Raw genomic sequence first — 18,242 nt, forward strand, 5'->3', positions numbered from 1 at the left:
AGAACAGTTTTTACCATCATGCCATCAGGCTTCTGAACTCATAAACACATCATATATGTTGATTATTTTATTTATTATTGTCTTTTATCTACCAATGTCACTTTTATCTTATCTTTTTTAACCTTAATTATATCTGTAATACCATTGCTGAGATGACCATTTGTCCTGTCAAACGCATTTCATTGCAGCGTTGACCTTGTGTTAACCTACATATGACAAATAAAACTGAACTGAACTGGGCAAGAAGCACTCGAAGAAAAGGAAGCAGCTCAAAGAAGATTAAAACAATTGAACTGACGATATGATGGACTAACCTCTTCCTTCTGGAGTTATCCTCGATTTCACGATAAGGTACATCTTCAAGTTCTCACATGTGCATCTCCTATTTCTATGAAGCCCTGACCCAAAACCCAGACCACACCACATCCTTCAACTTAATACATAACACAATAATCTCAATTTATTTAAAATAATGCTTGGGGTTCAACCGAGGAAAACCCACACAGCTCAACGCATATAGTAAACTATCTCTAGAACTGAGGAAATCAGTGGAAAGAGATTAAAGCACAGGGTTAAAGTCCACATCTGCAACACAAACTAGAAACAAATATAGAGAAGTCTTTTGGCACAACTCAAATAAACAGAAGATGCATGTGTTGTAAGAGAGTTCTAGAAGAATTACTCATGATATAATTGAGGGAACTTGCCAAGCCAGATTTTGCCTTTCACAAATGTTGGCTGGATCATTGCGATGGACAAATGGGACGTCAGTGGAGATTGCCAGCAAGCCTGGGAATGAGTGGCAACATGCCTTGTATTTCTGCACTATGTGTTCTGTTTATTTTTCTTTATATTTGTATATATTCATGTGTTTTAATAAATTAAAAACACGTTTAAGTTCTCTAAAATAAATTCATCATTTTAAAGTCTTTCAGATGATCAGAGATATTTGAAAACATTGAAAAGACTTTAGTCAGCGCAAACCGACAGAAGGCCATCAAGCCTTTTAGACTTCTTTGGTCTGAAGAAGGGTCTTGACCCGAAACATCACTCATTCGTTATCTCCAGAGATACTGCTTATCTTGCTGAGTTACTCCAGCAATTTGTGTCCATTTACAAAAAGAGTGGTGGGTATATGGAATAAGCTGCAGAAGCAGGTAGTTTGAGGCAGGTACTATCATAACAATTAAGAGACATTTGGGTAGGTAGTTAGATAGGACAGATTTAGAGGAATATTGGCCAGACAGGGGCAGGTGGGACTAGTGTAGATGGGGCATGTTGATCGGTGTGAGCAGGTTGGGTCATAGAGCGTGTTTCCAAACGTTATGATTCTCCTAGACTAAGTGGGACCCATTGGGTCCCATGTTCACACGGGAGTGCTGGTTCCCCAATACAATATACCACCGCTCCACCAATTCCAATATTGGTGGCCAGTGGGGGTAGGCCTTCTGGAGCACTAGTATGGGTGTTGTGGGATAAAGGGACTGGTTTCCAGATGGCTAGTATGGACATTATGGTCCAAATGGATTCTTGGGCTGGCAGCTCAGTCACTCAGCTCTGGTGGGCTGGCAGCTCAGTCACTCAGGCCTGGTGGGCTGGCAGCTCAGTCACTCAGGCCTGGTGTGCTGCAGCTCATTCACTCAGGCCTGGTGGGCTGGCAGCTCATTCACTCAGGCCTGGTGGGCTGGCAGCTCAGTCACAAGCCTGGTGGGCTGGCAGCTGAGAAACTGACAGAAATTCTGCCCAAAACAGGTGAGAGACTCTGTGAGAGAGAGAAGGGGGAGAGGGTGGAGAATCAATTTAAAATATTTTTCATCTTTTTCTGCAGATCACAGCAATGAAGGGGGAAAGTCTATCCTGGCCTGGATCTCACAGGGAACCAATGAAGACAGGGAGGAAAATATTGGGGTAAGGTTTAATACTTGCAGGGGGATTACTGATGGGCCAAAGGGACTACTCCTGGGCTAGTACATGCCTGATGGGCCTAAGGGGCTCTTAAAAAAAATCAGAGTGAAATCTCAGTGATAGGCACTTTATCTGGACTTTTCCTGGCCTGGCACGGACCTTTAGGGGCAAAATGCTCCTCCTTGGCTAATACGGGCATTTTGGGCAAAATAGACTGGTTTCTCGGCTATTAGAGGCCTCGTGGGCCAAAATTAGTGGTTTCAGGCAGGCCAAACAACTCATTTCATTTAATTTCCATTTCAATTTCAAGCACAGGGCAGGCAGGCCAAACAGCTGATTGCATTTTCATTTCATTTCCATTGCTATTGTAGTTTCAAGCACCGGGCAAGCCGAACAGTTGATTGCATTTTCATTTCACTTCCATTGCCATTGCAGTTTCAAGGTCAGGGCAGGCCAAACAGCTGATTGCATTTTCATTTCACTTCCAATTTTTTTGTCAAATAAATCTTTCAGTGGTTTGTACACCTTTTTATTATTATACAAAATTCAGAAAAAGGATTTATTGAAAAGATAGATCATTACTCAAACTGAACGGCAAATAAGAGACACATGTAGTTTGGAAACTACATATAAGTTTCATTCAATTGTTATGACCTTGAGATATCTTTAAAACTGGCTTATAAAATTGCAGCCCAACCATTTATTGCGCACACACACACACTGGCATTCTGGCATGATTCCAAAATAATTGTTACACAAGCAGATAACGGTTTGAATGTAACATTTTTATCACTACACATGCATGTTACTAACCACAAATTATATTCCTGTTTTAGTTACTAGAGGGCAGACAATGTCACTTCACTTTTTAAGAAAGGAGGGAAAGGGAAAACGGGGAATTTATAGACCAGTTAGCGTCTTACATATGTAGTGGGGAAGATGCTGGATTATTAATGATGTTATAGCAGCACATTTGGAAAGCAGTGATGGGATTGGTCAAAGTCAGCATGGATTTATGATGGGGAAATCACGCTTGACTAATCTTTTGGAATTTTTTTGAGGATATAGCAAGTAGAATGGATAAGGGAGAGCCAGTGGATGTGGTGCATCTTTGCTGTCAAAAAGCATTTGACAAGGCGTGGGGAGAGATTAGAGTGCAAAATTAGAGCACATGGTATTGAGGGTGGGGTAATGACAGAGAATTGGTTGACAGGCAGGAAGCAAAGAGTAGGAATTAACGGGTCCTTTTCAGAATGGCAGGCAGTGATTAGTGGGGTACCGCAAGCATCAATGCTGGGACCCCAGTTGTTTACAATATATATTAACGATTTATACGAGATAATTAAATGTAACATCTCTAAGTTTGCGGATGACACAAAGCTGGGTGGCAGTGTGAGCTGCAAGGAGGATGCTATGAGGCTGCAAGGTGACTTGAATAGGTTGGGTGAGTGGGCAGAAGCATGGCAGATGCAGTATAATGTGGATAAATGTGATGTTATTCACTTTGGTGGCAAGAACAGGAAGGCAGATTATTATCTGAATTATGTCAGATTAGGAGAAGGGGAGGTGTAACGAGACCTGGGTGTGCTTGTACATCAGTCAGTGAAGGTCAGCATGTAGGCAGTGAAGACAGCTAATGGCATGTTGTCCTCCATTGCGAGAGGATTTGAGTTTAAGAGCAAGGAGACCCTACTGCAGTTGCACAGGGTCCTGGTGAGACCACACCTGGTGTATTGTGTGCAATTTTGGTCTCCTAATTTGAGGAAGGACATTATTGTTATTGAGGGAGTGCACCGTAGGTTCACCAGGTTAATTCCCGGGGATGGCGGGACTGACGTATGATGAAAGAATGGGTCGACTGGGCTTGTATTCGCTGGAATTTAGAAGAGTGAGAGGGAATCTTATAGAAACAATAAAATTCTTAATTCTTAGAGGATAGGACCGGGTAGATGCAGGAAAAATGGTCCTGATGCTGGGGGAGTCAAGCGCCAGGGGTCACAGTTTCAGAATAAGGGGTAGACCATTTAGGACTGAGACGAGGAAAAAGCCCTCCCATGTGACGCCGCGCCCCCCCCCCCCCCCCCCCCCCCCCCCCCCCGCATTGGGGATGGGGCTCAACAGCTCCCACTTGGTCTGGTATACCAATTAAACTTTCATCTTGTATGTATGTGTGTATGTATGTGTGTTTATGTATGCGTTTTTTTTGTGTATCTTCGTCAAAACGCTACGCGGTAGCGCTGAAATGTTTCAACATTCTTACTCACATTTTTCCCGTGCACGCCATAATCAGGTTCCCTTCAGATTTGATGCTATATTTCAAGTTATTGATGATTAAATTGAAAAAGAAAAACAACTTTGAGAAGAATAACCGTGACTCCGCTTTGAGATTTTTCTGGCAGCTTCCAGTGATGATGTTGCAATGCCATCTCAGAGTTGTCCAATCACAATGGGATCTCATTTACATACAATGCTGTGATGATTCTGAAAACCGAAAATGACATCACAATGTGATCTCTGCTGCTGATCTCGGTTGTAATGAGAGGGGCGGGGGATGGGGGTAGGGGGGAGATTAAAACGTTTTAAAGTGACATTTAAAAGTTGGATTTCTTCAAATCTGCACTGGCGGTTGGGCGTTATGACATCATAATGCCCTACCGGCTACAATGTTTCTATCCCAGAACACTGAGTCCTTCACAGCAAATGTCCTTCAGGGAAAGATTCTGCCAGATTTAACACAGCACAGCAAAGTTTAATGATTAGATTTGGATAACAAAAGATGGACGTGTCGGTGGCACCTACATCACATTAAATTTTAGCCCAATTGCATTTTTTTAATTTGTTAAAATGACCTGAAATGTGAGTGAGTGGTGGAAACGGGTTGCGTTGAGGGAACGGGTGATGGGGTGATTGGCTCCGGGGGACGCCTGGGTGAGCGTCAACGCCCACATTTGGGGACCAGCCCTCTCGTACGACGTCGCGCGCTCCCCCCCTCCCCCTCCGCTCCCCACCCTCCCACGGGGCCCAATGGGTCCCACTTGGTCTAGTGAACTATAAATCTTCCCCCTTGTATCTTACCATCCATGATGTGTTAAAGCACTGGGTTTTTCTTCATCACTAGTGGACAGGGCCTCCCCTCCACATAGCATTTATTTATGATGCAGGGGCTTACGGTGTGTGGAATGAGAATCTTACTGTTCTTGACGTGGGTAAAGCCGTACCACAGTTTGAACCACCCCCATGCCAATATTCTCCACTCAATTTGTAATAATGAATCTGAAGAGAGCGAATTTTGAAAGCAGAAAACCAGGAAAAAAAGAACATTTCGACAGAGATCATGTTGTGTAATATTATCTAAACCTGTGAAAAATACGCGCAAAGAAACATTGTTAAGAATTCAGCAAATCAAACAAAATTCTCACACAAATGAAAAATAACACTCTTCTCACAAGTTACTGAGTTTAATGTGTGGTACACCTTCTCTCTACAGAAATTATATATTTATTGGTTAATCATGGCATGAAGCAACATTCACAAACCAACCCACACAGAAAAAAAGCACCGTCTATACAAAAGGAATTGTGATTAAAAACATTGCAAACTCCTAATGGAAAGTGGTCCTGGATGTCTAAACACTAACTTTATAAAATGGACTGCTGGTGATGGTGATTCAAATTAACCATTTATATTTAGAAAAAACAATCTTTAAATGAAGAAACAAGGAACTGCAGATTCTGGCTGCTAAAATGACAGAGTGCTGGAGTAGCTTAGTGGGTCAGGCAACATCTCAGGCAACATGGACAGGCGATGTTTCAGTTCTGGAACGTCACCTATCCATGTTCTCCTGAGATGCCGCCTGACCCCCTGAACTACTCCGCACTCCGTGAAATCTTTCAATGAAGTTAAACCAAATTACAGCATAATTAGCAATAGACTCAATATTAATGAAAGCCTTAAATACCTGAGGTGTTTTTTACCTGCTTAATGAGCTTTCCAGACTGTTTATCATTAGAACATTTTTGTCTTAGTTTTACAATATGGAGTTGTACAGGGAATAATAGTTAAGGTGATATCCATTACAGAGTAATCAAAAGGTGACATTAGATGTTCAACTGGTCAGTGAAATGTAGACAGGACTGTGTAAAAGCTGCTCTTACTAATAAATGAATACATCATGAATTCCTGCCTTGGCACAGGTTGTTCTATTTTCCACGTCAACATTGTTTCCCTGTGGAATCTTGCCAAAGTTTTGCCAACTTGCCAATCACTGCAGGGAAGTTTCCACCAGTTTTCTGCATTGGGTCCCATGCCCGTTACAACTTGCTTCTATCTAAACACAATTACTCTTGCTATAAACAGAAAATAAACTTAAATTGACTGAGAAATATGACGCAAATGTGAAAGCCAAGCTACACAACTATATTTTTCTAGTTGACACAACTACAATGTTACTGAGAATAGATTGCTGTTATAGTGTAGGTAGTTTCCATGTGTTTCTATGTGAAATGCATGGAAGCATTTCATCTCAAACTTACAGACCGTTACAACCAGTGCGTCTGGAACGTTACAGTTTGTGGTTGACTGGTTTCTTGACTGGTTTCAGGATCGGTTTGCCAGTGTCCTGCTTTGCGTTCAACTTTCCTCTTTCCTTGTTCTGCTGCTGTTTCAAGAGCATTGCCTCTCGCTTGCTCTCTTTCTTCACCTGCCTGAGTGAGCGTTTAGTTCCCTTCACCTTCTCACGCAGATGGTTGATGGACTTCTCCAGAGACTTCACTTTCTGGTTGAGCATCCGCACCCGGTCTTCCTCCTCGTAAAGGGCCTTCTGCACGCTTGAGCAGAGGAGCTAAAGGAGACATTGAAGGCATTAGAGTATAAAGATAGTGGCAACTTTCTATTTTACAATGGCTGAAAAGTCAATGTTTATACAATAGAATGTGTGATAATCAGGGTACAGTCTTAATAGACCTCTTTATAACAGATTTCGGTGATGAGTTTAATTTAGTTTAGAGATGCAACGTGGAAACAGGCTCTTTGGCCCACCGAGTCCGCACCGACCAATGATCCCCGCACATTAACACTATCCTACACACACCAGGAACAAGTTACACATACACCAAGCCAATTAACCTACAAACCTGTACGTCTTTGGAGTGTGGGAGGAAACCCAAGATCTCGGCGAAATTCCACGCGGTCTTGGGGAGAACGTACAAACGCCGCACAGACAGCACCAGAAGTTAGGAGCGAACACGGGTCTCCAGTGGTGCAAGGCAGCAACTACAGCTGTGCCATCATGGCCACTGTGGTTATAGCGGACTTTCCTACCGATGCCTGCCCATGCCACCCCCGGCTCGCACCCCCTCCCTTGCCGCTTAGAGCCCTGGCTGCCTTTTGTGTATTGACCAGCAACTGCAGTCGTTAGTTTCTACTACTTTCGGCAATAATAGATGCCATTCCCCATCTATGGCTCGTTATAACGAGGGTTTACGATATTGGATTTTAACACCAGAAGCAAACTTACTACTGATCCTTACGTATCCCCACCTGTAACTTTTTGTGTAATGCTGCATTTAACCTTTTCTAGTGAAGGTCGACACAAAATGCTGGAGTAACTCAGCGGGGCAGGCAGTATCGCTGGAGAGATGGAATTCCTCTCCAGAGATACATGTCCTGCTGAATTACTCCAACATTTTGCGTCTATCTTCGATATAAACCAACATCTGCAGTTCCGTCGTAATCATTTCTATCATTTGGGACAAACAGATGTTTGGTTTATGGTAAAGACTATCATCAAATAAGAGTCCCCGAAGCACACTATTAAGAAATGTACACATGCAGAGCACTGCTTGGCTGAAATAGATAGCCTTTTCTTTTCCCATACGAACACACTGAGATTGTCTTACTTCAAAGGCCCGGGGCAACCTCCAGTGTACTGCCATTTTCCTGTGTTTACACACTAAGGATGCACTGCTTACTGATGCAGAACACTCTTAAGCCTCATCCTGCTTGTTGTAAACAGTTGTAATTCTCTGTCTCTGAGGCCTGTGGGTGTTTGTTTCTTGAGGATAATTCAAGGCTGAGAGCAACTGATCTTTGGGCATCAGAAGAACAGTGATTATTGTGATCAAATGGGAAGGTGCAAAATATTATTAAATGTTTAGGTGATTATGTGGCCTACCTATCACTCCTACTTCTTATGTTCTTGTTCAGCTGAGAAATATCCTGTTGTTTTAATATTGAGTAACAGTGTGATCTAGAGTCCAGTAGGAAACATGAAGACTGACACAAAAAGCTGCAGTAACTCAATGGGTCAGACAGTATCTCTGGAGAAAAGGAATAAGTGATGTTTCGGGTTGAGACGCTTCTTCAGACTTCAGTCCCGACCCGAAACATCACCCATTCCTTTTCCAGAGATGCTGTCTGGTCCGTTGAGTTACTCTGGCTCTTTGCGTCTATCTTCAGTTTGAACCAGCATCTGGAGTTCTTTACTAATAAATCTATTTATATGCGTATTATTGATTGAAAGAAACCAAGGGTGTAGAAATCCCTTATTTTTCGGAAGGGTGCAGTGACCTTTTGTGTGTTAAAATAGACAATCAAAGTTGGATGGAACAGAAAGGTCTTTTCCATTTAGCTTTCCAACACTGGGGAACATCGAAGGGCCCAGAGCCAGGGGTTAAATGGTTAAGGGGTAATCACTGTGGAGATTCGCTGGGGTGTGTGAGAGCACGAGGGCAGGATCAGGTCTTAAATCTTAGGCCAATTCTGGTCATTTGCTGGGTTGGGACTAGGGATCAAAATCACCCTGAAGCAATGTAAGTGGGTAGGATATAGGTAACTGCAAGTAACCCTATTATCCCCTCTCTCTCCATTCCCCCCCCCAACTCTAGTAATTTTACCACTTTCATTGTCGTCCTGGTGACTTTCATTGTCTATAACTCGTTTTCACCTAGCTCACAGCCAACACTGGATCATTTCCTTGATCATTGTTATTTTTTTGCATATCTTTCATTCATTTGTTCTACATATCTCTATCACCGTCTATATCTCTCATTTCCCTTTCCCCTGAATCTCAGTCTGAAGAAGGGTCTCGACCCGAAACGTCACCTATTACTTTTCTCCAGAGATATTGCCTAGCCAGCTGAGTTACTCCAGCTTTTTGTGTCAGTCTTCGGTAGGATATAGCAGCACACTCTATGCCGCTGGTTGCTACTGCACAATCCTGGGTGCCTCACGCATTTGTGCATCATGGGCATGGAGCAAACAGAATCAAAATAGCACTACTCAATAACCAAAAGAGTGCAGCCTCCTTTTGCTCTGGTATTTTATTTCATTCACATGTTTAAACTATAATGTTTTATTCTTAATGTTTTAATGTTTTAAGTTTTATTCTTAATTGTTTACTGTATGTCGTTTTGTTACTTGCGAGCAGAGCACCAAGGCTAATTCCTTGTTTGTGTACATACTTGGCCAATAAACGTATTCATTCATTCATTCATTCATATGGTATTCATGCCTCCACAGCGTTGTAATGAATGGAATCAAAAACACACAAGACTTATAAGAGAGAACAAGCACTACATGTGGAGAGAAAGTTCATAGAAGTAGTGCCTTCCATAACAAACATATGCACACACGTCTGATGTCTGAATTTTATCATATTAAAATATTATGGCCGCTTGTCTGTGTGCTGAACTGCCCCATAAGTCACATATTTGCAACCCGAATTTAATTCAATTCCCCACCTGAGAACAAGGATTGCTTCCTCTTTATTGAATGTTTGAAGCACATTTGACAGTCCTGGAGTCTGAGAAATTGTGACATATATCAACATCTACATGAAACAATGCTCTGCAGATTTCTTTTTAAAAACACAATTCAACAGCACAATCCATCTTCTATACTCATACCAAGATGTTTTTTTGCAAAGACAATTGTTTCTTCTTAAAGATACTAGATCATTATCAGAGATGAAAACATTATGTACAAACTGCATTAGAGCTCCATAGAGTGGCCAACATAAATACAAGATTGAAACTTTCCATTTCCTTAAGCACATATTTTAAGTGGAAACAAGCTTTGTGAGTTCAACATTGTGCTGATTATGTAGATAATTATTACTAGATTTTTCTTTATGCTCTAATAACAGGGATACCCTGCAGTTTTACCCTCTGGACATTAAGTTCTTTACACAATATATTCAAGGGTTCTGGCCTGTGGTCTTTCCATATGAGTTCATATATAACAGTATATTAAGGATAGAAAGAATGGGCGATATTTCGGGTCAAAACCCTTCTTCAGACTGATGTCAGGGGAGGGGGGGGGTGACAAAGATGGAATGTAGGCAGAGACAGTAAGACTAGAATAGAATAGAATAGAATAGAATTGAATAGAATCTTTATTGGGAGACTAGTGGGAGAACTGGGAAGGGGAAGGGGAAAGAGAGAGAAATCAAGGGCTATCTGAAGTTAGAGAGCCGTGCAAGTACAAAGTTACAGCGGATAACACCATAGGTGAGATTTTGCTTGGACTTTAGAGATGCAGCACGGAAACAGGCCCTTCAACCCACCGAGTTCACGCTGACCAACAATCACCCCGTACACTAACACAATCCTGCACAATTTTACTGAACCCAATTAACCTACATACCTGGTAGAAACAAAATGCTGGAGTAACTCAGCGGGACACAGTTACTCCAGCATTTTATGTTTATCTTCGGTGTAAACTAGCATCTGCAGTTCTTTCCTACACAACCTACAAACCTGCAAGTCCTTGGAGTGTGGCAGGAAATCAGAGCACGCGGAGAAAATGCACGTGGTCATGGGGAGAATGTACAAACTCTGTACAGACAGCATCTGTAGTCAGGGTGGAACCCAGGTCTCTGGCACAGCAAGGCAGCAGCTCTACTGCTACGCCACAGTGCCACTCCCAATGTGCAAGTGATTGTGTTGTGTGCATTGCCTTCATACATATCCCGTGTCTTCTGAAGTAGGAATTCATGCCCAGTGTGGAGAAAGATTTTACTGCAGACCCAGTGCCCAGTAACCTGTTCCCATGCTATATCTTTCAGTAAATGAATGAATCAATTTATTTCATTCATTCATTTACTGAAAGATATCGCATGGGAACAGGTCCTTCCACCGCCGAGTCCATGCCGACCATCCATCACCCATTCACCCTGGCTCTATGTTATCCCACTTTCATATCCACTCTATACACACTGGAGATAAATTTGCAGAGACTAATCAACCTACAAGCCCATACATTAATGAGATGTGGGGGGAAACCAGAGCACCTAGAGGTAATCCATGCGGTTACAGGGAGAACGTGCTATTTCCACACAGACAGCACCGGAGCTCAGGATCAAACCCGGGTCTCGGGCACTGGGAGGCTGCGGCTCTATCACTGCACTATTCTTGAAAGGACATAATTAGGATCCATCTCCAAGCACCAGATTATTTTTCATACCTGCCCCACTGAGCTGGCCTTTGAATTTTGTTTCCGGGAATCAATCGTAGTTACTGGAAGAACTGTGGTGGGGAATCTTCTCCACATGAGATCTGACATAAGATAAACACTCTACTGAAAATGCTTGTATGGTTCAATGGTGCATTAGTGTCATAGGTGCAAATGCACAGTGAAATTATTTTCTTACAAACAGTCCAGTAGAGTGTTGCCAAGCACATCTCGATCACCAAAGTGTACAGAAATAGTCCTCTGAACCCACAGGCAAGAAGCACCATGTATTTGTGCCATTTCCAAAGTTCAGTCGGTGCTCTTGTTCTTATAAGTGGTGCCCGTTCCAGGCAAGCCACAGGCTGCTGCAGGCCTCCAACCTTCGCCTTTCTTGGGCTTGTGGATCGATCGCCGAACCAACGTCCTTTTCCTTGTCCGTCCGCGTTTGTGCCCCGGGTTCACTTCCTGCAGTCGACCTTGGCAACAGTAGGACATTCCTCGGTTCCCTCTCCTACTGGCTTTGCTCCTCACCTGTCACGCCCGTCGTTATTGCCGGCTCTGTGCTCCCAGTCTCTGGTCTCCGGGGTAGAGCTGGGCCTGGTTGGCGGCTTCCCCCCTGTTGACCGCGGCTGAGGGGGATGAGCAAGGGCCAGGTCCCACCAACAGTCAGCAGCCTGCTAGGAACCTGTCGCTACACTTGTTTTCTCTTGTCTCCCTCTCTGTAAAGGTCGAAAGCTTGATGGAACAATATAGAAAAGTTACAAGGAAATAAAATGCCTTCAAGCGGAAAGGAGTTGAACAAAAGGTGAACAACTAAAGTTAGAAATCCCCAAAGTAAGGGAGAAAAGTTCACAGACCTGCTTCCAGTTTAACCAGTCTGCTGCCAAGAACAACTCATTGATGTTGGAGGCCAGCCAAAGGCTAAAGCATTTGTTAACATTTTCAGCCAGAGGGGTCAAGTCGATGATCATCTTGGTCGCCTTCCAAGATCTCCAGTGTCCCAAACACCAGCTCTTCTTATTAGTTAGTTCACTCCATGTGACATCAAAAACACTGGGCACATGGGAAGAGACAACCTCCCAGCAACGGAGCTGAAGGCAAGCGCACAACTTGTGCATCAGTATCATTGCCACATTGCAATCCACCCAACAAAGACATTCAGTCAACTCTCCAACAATGTGATAGAAGGAGTCAGTCAACAGTGCAGTCAAGTGGCACCAAGTTTCATACCCAGTTCAAAGTTAAGTGATAGTCAATCATCTCAGCTCCAGATTATCATGGGAGGAGTTCCACATGGGCAAGGTTCTTGGCCCAACAGCTATTATCAATGGGTGGCACAGTGACACAGCTGGCACATCTGCTGCCTCCCAGTGCAAGAGACCCAGGTTCAATCCTGACCTCGGGTGTAAGCTGTGTGGACGTTGTAGGTACTCCTTGTAACAGCATGGGTTTCCTCCGGGTGCTCCAGCTTCCTCCTACATCCCAAAGACGTGCAGGTTTGTAGGTTAATTGGTCTCTGTAAATTGTCCCTAGTGTGTAAGTAGTGGATGTATAAATGGAATAACAGTAATTTTTTGTGAACCGGTGATCAATAGTCTGTGTGGACTTGGTGAGTCGAAGGGCCTGCCGTATCTCTAATGAAATTAACCCCTTCTTCCGTCACAAGATCATAATGGGGGTGCTCATTGAAGATTTCTCAATGTTCTGTGCCATTATCATAATTTATCAGAAAATGAAGCTCTCCGTGGTTTCAGGCAACAAAATCAGTACAAGTACTGCATGAACTGAGATGTAAAGAGACGTATTCAAGAGAGAGTTGGATATAATTCTGAGGACTAACGGAATCAAGGGAAATGGGGAGAAAGCAGGAATGGGGTACTCCATCAGGTGGTGCAGAACGATGGCTGCTTCACCAATGGTCTGTCTCATCTTTTTCCTTTGTTGTTTTTAGTTTCGTGTAAAATGTATGTTTTAGTGTCCCTTTAGTTTTGTTTCACGTGGTGGGGAGGTAGTGGAAACTGTTTAATCTCTTTCCTCGACGGAGATTTACGATTTGCTTCCGTATTGTGTCTCCGTTCTCACTGCGGCCTAACATCGAGGAGCTGGTTGCCTCTTGCTGGGGGTCGACCTAGGAAGCTCCAACCGTGGGAGCCTGCGGACTTTAACATCGTGGAGCTCACATTCCCTGATTAGGGACGGGCTTCGGAAGCTCCACACCGAAGGAGCTTCGACCACCCCGATTGCGGGAGCTTCGATCTCCCCAACTGCGGATGGTTCGACTCCCCCAAACGGGGGAGAAAAGGAGGAAAGAAGATAAGACTTTATTGCCTTCCATCACAGTGGGGAACGTGGAGGGGGTGTTGAGGATGTTTATGTCAAATTTTTATATAGTTGTGTGTCTTGTTCCTTTTTTGGTTTGACGGTATGTTCATTGTATATGTTACAAATTGTTGTGGTTTATGAATTATGATTATGATTATTATGATTACTACAATTATGATCATGATTTTGGTGGATCAGCCATGATCATATTGAATGGCAGTGCTGGCTCGAAGGTTCGACTGGCCTACTCCTACACCTATTTTCTATATGTCTATGTGTCATACCATGGCAAAAGGTGACAGGTGCTCAGCATGTCCTGTTCCTTTTTAACCTCTTGTGGTGTTAAAAAGGAGCAGCAGATGCTGATTTACACTAAATATAGACACAAAATGCTGGAGTAATTTAGCATGACAGGCAGCATTTCTGGAGATAATGGGCGACGTTTCGGGTCGAAACCCTTCTTCAGTGTTAAACTGATTCTTGAAAATCAATAGTATTGTGACTATTCACTCCTGGGGGAATTTAATGACCATTCAGCAAATAGGTTGTCATGGATATAGTGGGAGAAAGGGTCTATCTTGGTGCAGTTCAGCTCTATGACTCCATGACTCTATGTCGAGAACTTTAACTGGCCCAGCCACATGAACACAGATTCCAAACACAGTTCAGAATCAGATGACGTATAATAATCATAATCAAAATCATAATTACTTTATTAGTGAAGTATGTTTTGCAATATACGAGGAATTTGATTTGCCGTACAGCCGTACCAATAAAAAGCAACAAAACACACAAAATACATTTCAACATAAACATCCACCACAGTGACTCCTCCACATTCCTCACTGTGATGGAAGGCGAAAAAAAGTTCAATCTCTTCCCTTCTTTGTTCTCCCGCGGTCGGGGGCCTCGAGCCTTCCGTTGACGGGACGATCTTGACTCCCGTAGCTGGCGGCGGGCCCTCCGTGTCGGGGCAATCAAATGTTTGCATCGGGGGGGAATCTCAGCTCCACTGCTCCGGGCTTTTCACCCCGGATTGGGGCTGGTCGAAATCTTTGGCGATTGGAGCTACCCGACAACAGCCTCTACCCAAGACTGCGAGCTCCTCAATGGTTAAATCCGCAGTTGGAACATTGATCCCAGGCAAGGGATCCCAGGCTCCAATGGGTAAGTCCAAGGTGTAGTGGCCATTTGGCCTGTTTTGCATGTCATTGTGGATGGCATGTGCCTTTAAATTTTAGACTGCCCGTTATAATGTGGGTGGGATTTATGACGTGTCTTTGGGTGTGTTTGCAGCTTAACTGCTTGCGCAGAAGTTTAGTTTTTAGATTTGTTTTGGAGAGACGATGGAGAAGTTTAATCCTTCGAACATGTCATGGCATGTCATTGTTACGGAGACACGAGGAGCTTCCTAATATCTGAAGTAATGAGCTGGAGTTCGAAGAAGATTGTCGTAACACGTCGGAAAAACCTTGGATGTATCTTACTGTTTTCTATCTACAATAAAGAAAATATTCATCAAAAGACTGTGTGCTGAAGCTTTATGAATGGAGAAGCTCTGAAGGTCTCTGAGGCAGCTTGCATGCGTACCGAAGATATTCCCCTTATCCATTCTCATCCAATTAGCGGCTAGGGTGCTAATTACCTGAAAGATATTAAAAATCTGTCGCTACACATGGTCCCACGGTGGGGCTCAAAGTCAGTCTCGAACAAGGCTTCCAGCTCCATGATGTTAGGCCGCAGAGCAACTGGAGATACGATCCGGAAAACAATCGCATCTCCGGCAAGATAAGAAATTGCAAAAAGGTTTTCCCCAACCCCTCCCCCACCCACCTCATAAAACAAACCAGAGAACATAACACATACTTTTAAAACACACAAAACCCCCCAAAAAAGATGAATAAACAGACAGACCGTTGCGCGAGGCTGCCATCGCTGACGGTGCCACCCGGTGGATTATGTTATCCCAACAGTTCAAGTACTTTCCAGCATCTATTATGGCCCAAATCAGGAACTTGATAGAATATTTTATACTTTTCTGAATAAATCTAGTTTCATCAACAAAGAAGCCAGGCAGCATTCTGGACCGAGCAGTTCACTTGAATGACATCCACCACAAAATATTCACATACGTCACCAGTGTTCCATGGTAGCAGTATGTACTGTGTATAAAGACCCTTGCACCAATTTACCAAATTTTCGTCAACAATGCCTCTAACACCCATGCCATCCACTGGTAGATGGATAAAACTAATAGATGCACCGGGGTACCATTGTCTACAGGTTCACTTTCCAAGTCATGCATTGTCCTGGCCTGGCGATGTACTGCCATTATTCATCATTGCTGAGTGTAAACACTGGAAAATCCTTCCCGACATCATTGTGGAGTACCTTCTCGTTGTAGACCACAATGATTCATGAAAAATGTTCACCATTACTTTCTGAGGGACAATTAGAGCATGCCAGCAATACCAACATCTCAGGAATGAGTAACAAATGGACTTCTTTTTTCATTGTGAACAATATGATGAAATAGCAATGATCGATAATTCACTCAAAGGTCATTCATATCCAGACCACACACTAAGGTTTTCAGTGGAATATAAGTATGCAGCTCCCTCCTCCTCTCCTCTACCCTGCTATCTATGCTAACTTGTTTCTCTCTTTCCCAGTTCAGATGAATGGGATCAGAATTGAAAATAATTGTTTCTCTTTTCACGGATGCTTAATGCTTCCAGCATTTTATTCAGCTCCTGCCTGGTTCTGACAGGCCATTGTTGCATAAATTAAGATGAAGCTGAAAACTGAAGAGGCAGACATCAAGAGGTAAATCAATCAAGGGCTGCACGATGGTGCTGCGGTTGAGATGCTGCCTTACAGCGCCAGAGACCTTGGTTCGATTCTGACTATGGGTGCTGTCAGTACTGAGTTTGTACGTTCTCCCTGTGACAGTGTGGGTTTTCTCCAGGTTCTCCAGTTTCCTCCAACACTCCAAAGACGTACAGGTTTGTAGGTTAATTGGCTTTGGTAAGAATTGTAAATTGTCCCTTGTGTAAGATAGTGCTAGTGTACGAAGATTGCTGGTTGGAGCGGACTCAGTGGGCCAAAGGGTATGTTTCCACGCTGTAACCTAAACTAATAAATCAATCATTCATTTGTATTTTGAAAAAATATTTGCTCCATTACCATCCCATCTATGTTGGGGGTAAATTATTACAATGAGATGCACAATCATCGTATCCTGTCTCTGGGGAGTCCAACAAACTTAAAATGCTTCCATTCCAGATGTACAGCCTTTCATATTTCCACCCAAACCACCTCATAACATTGTAAGATCACGCAAGAAACTTATAAATAGCCCACTAATTTGACATTCTTCCAACATTAAATCAAATACACCAACCAATATTAAAAACTGGAAAAGATAAAAATAGGAATCACTTGTATGGAAACAGGCAGCTCCAATTAAAATAGATTCTTCTTAAACCAACAACAGGACAGTATTTTTTTTCCAAAACAATAGATGAGCGTTATAATTGAACGTGATATTTTGTAAATATGTTTTTGGCGTTTCGCTTTGTGGATACCCAATGCCAGACCATTGGTTTCAGATGGTGCAGTTCTTGGCAAACACCTTTTTGCTTTGGCTGGGTCACCAAGAGCGGCTTTATTTCATGTGTTGGCGTTTGGTACATGGGGACATTAGGTTGCTGTTTGGAGTGAAGGATGGAACACCAACAGGATAATTATCCTCCGTTCCTTTCTCTGTCTTTTCAATCTTAGCTTGGTTTCGTTTGAACCCGGGTTCAATCCTGACAACGGGTGCTGTCTGTATGGAGTTTGTATGTTCTCACCATGACCGTGTGGGTTTAACCCAGGTGCTGTGGTTTCCTTCCACACTCCAAAAACATATGGGATTGCAGGTTGATTGGCTTCGGTAAAAATAGTAAATTGTCCCTAGTATGTAGAATAGTGCTAGTCTACAGGGATGACTGCGCTCCGTGGACTTGATGGGCCCTCAACACCAGCAAAACTATGGAACTGATTGTGGACTTCGGAAGGAATAGGATGGGGACCCACAGTTTCGTTTATATCAATGTGTCGTTGGTTCAAAGGGTCAAGAGCTTCAAATTCCTGGGCGTGCACATCTCTGAAGATCTTTCCTTGTCCGAGAACACAAATGCAATTATCAAGAAAGCTCATCAGCGCCTCTACTTCCTTAGAAGATTACGGAGAGTCAGTTTGTCAAGGAGGACTCTCTCAAACTTCTACAGGTGCACAGTAGAGAGCATGCTGACTGGTTGCATTGTGGCTTGGTTCGGCAACTTGAACGCCCTGGAGAGGAAAAGACTACAAAAAGTAGTAAACACTGCCCAGTCCATCATCGGCTCTGATCTTCCTTCCATCGAGAGGATTTATCGCAGTCGCTGCCTCAAAAAGGCGGGCAGTATCATCAGAGACCCACACCGTCCTGGCCACACACTCATCTCCCTGCTACCTTCAGGTAGAAGGTACAGGTGCCTGAAGACTGCAACAACCAGGTTCAGGAATAGCTACTTCCCCAC

General features: G+C 43.3%; 2 protein-coding genes across 2 annotated transcripts in view; both read right to left on the reverse strand.

Moving 5' to 3' along the window:
* Positions 1–5,344: 5,344 nt before the first annotated feature.
* Positions 5,345–18,242, reverse strand: part of LOC129704800 (coiled-coil domain-containing protein 3-like) — a 213,945-nt gene continuing 201,047 nt past the window's right edge. The window contains exon 4 of the mRNA XM_055648158.1: positions 5,345–6,049. The gene's annotated coding sequence lies outside the window, so the exon portion shown is untranslated. The remainder of the gene's footprint in view (positions 6,050–18,242) is intronic.
* The window catches only part of LOC129704802 (coiled-coil domain-containing protein 3-like), a 29,048-nt gene continuing 16,150 nt past the window's right edge, over positions 5,345–18,242 (reverse strand). Inside the window, exon 3 of the mRNA XM_055648159.1 lies at positions 5,345–6,745. Coding sequence (XP_055504134.1) covers positions 6,467–6,745 — 279 coding nt within the window. The 3' untranslated portion in view covers positions 5,345–6,466. The remainder of the gene's footprint in view (positions 6,746–18,242) is intronic.

Source organism: Leucoraja erinacea, chromosome 16 (genome assembly GCF_028641065.1).
Source record: "Leucoraja erinacea ecotype New England chromosome 16, Leri_hhj_1, whole genome shotgun sequence".
Classification (NCBI taxonomy): Eukaryota; Metazoa; Chordata; class Chondrichthyes; order Rajiformes; family Rajidae; genus Leucoraja; species Leucoraja erinaceus.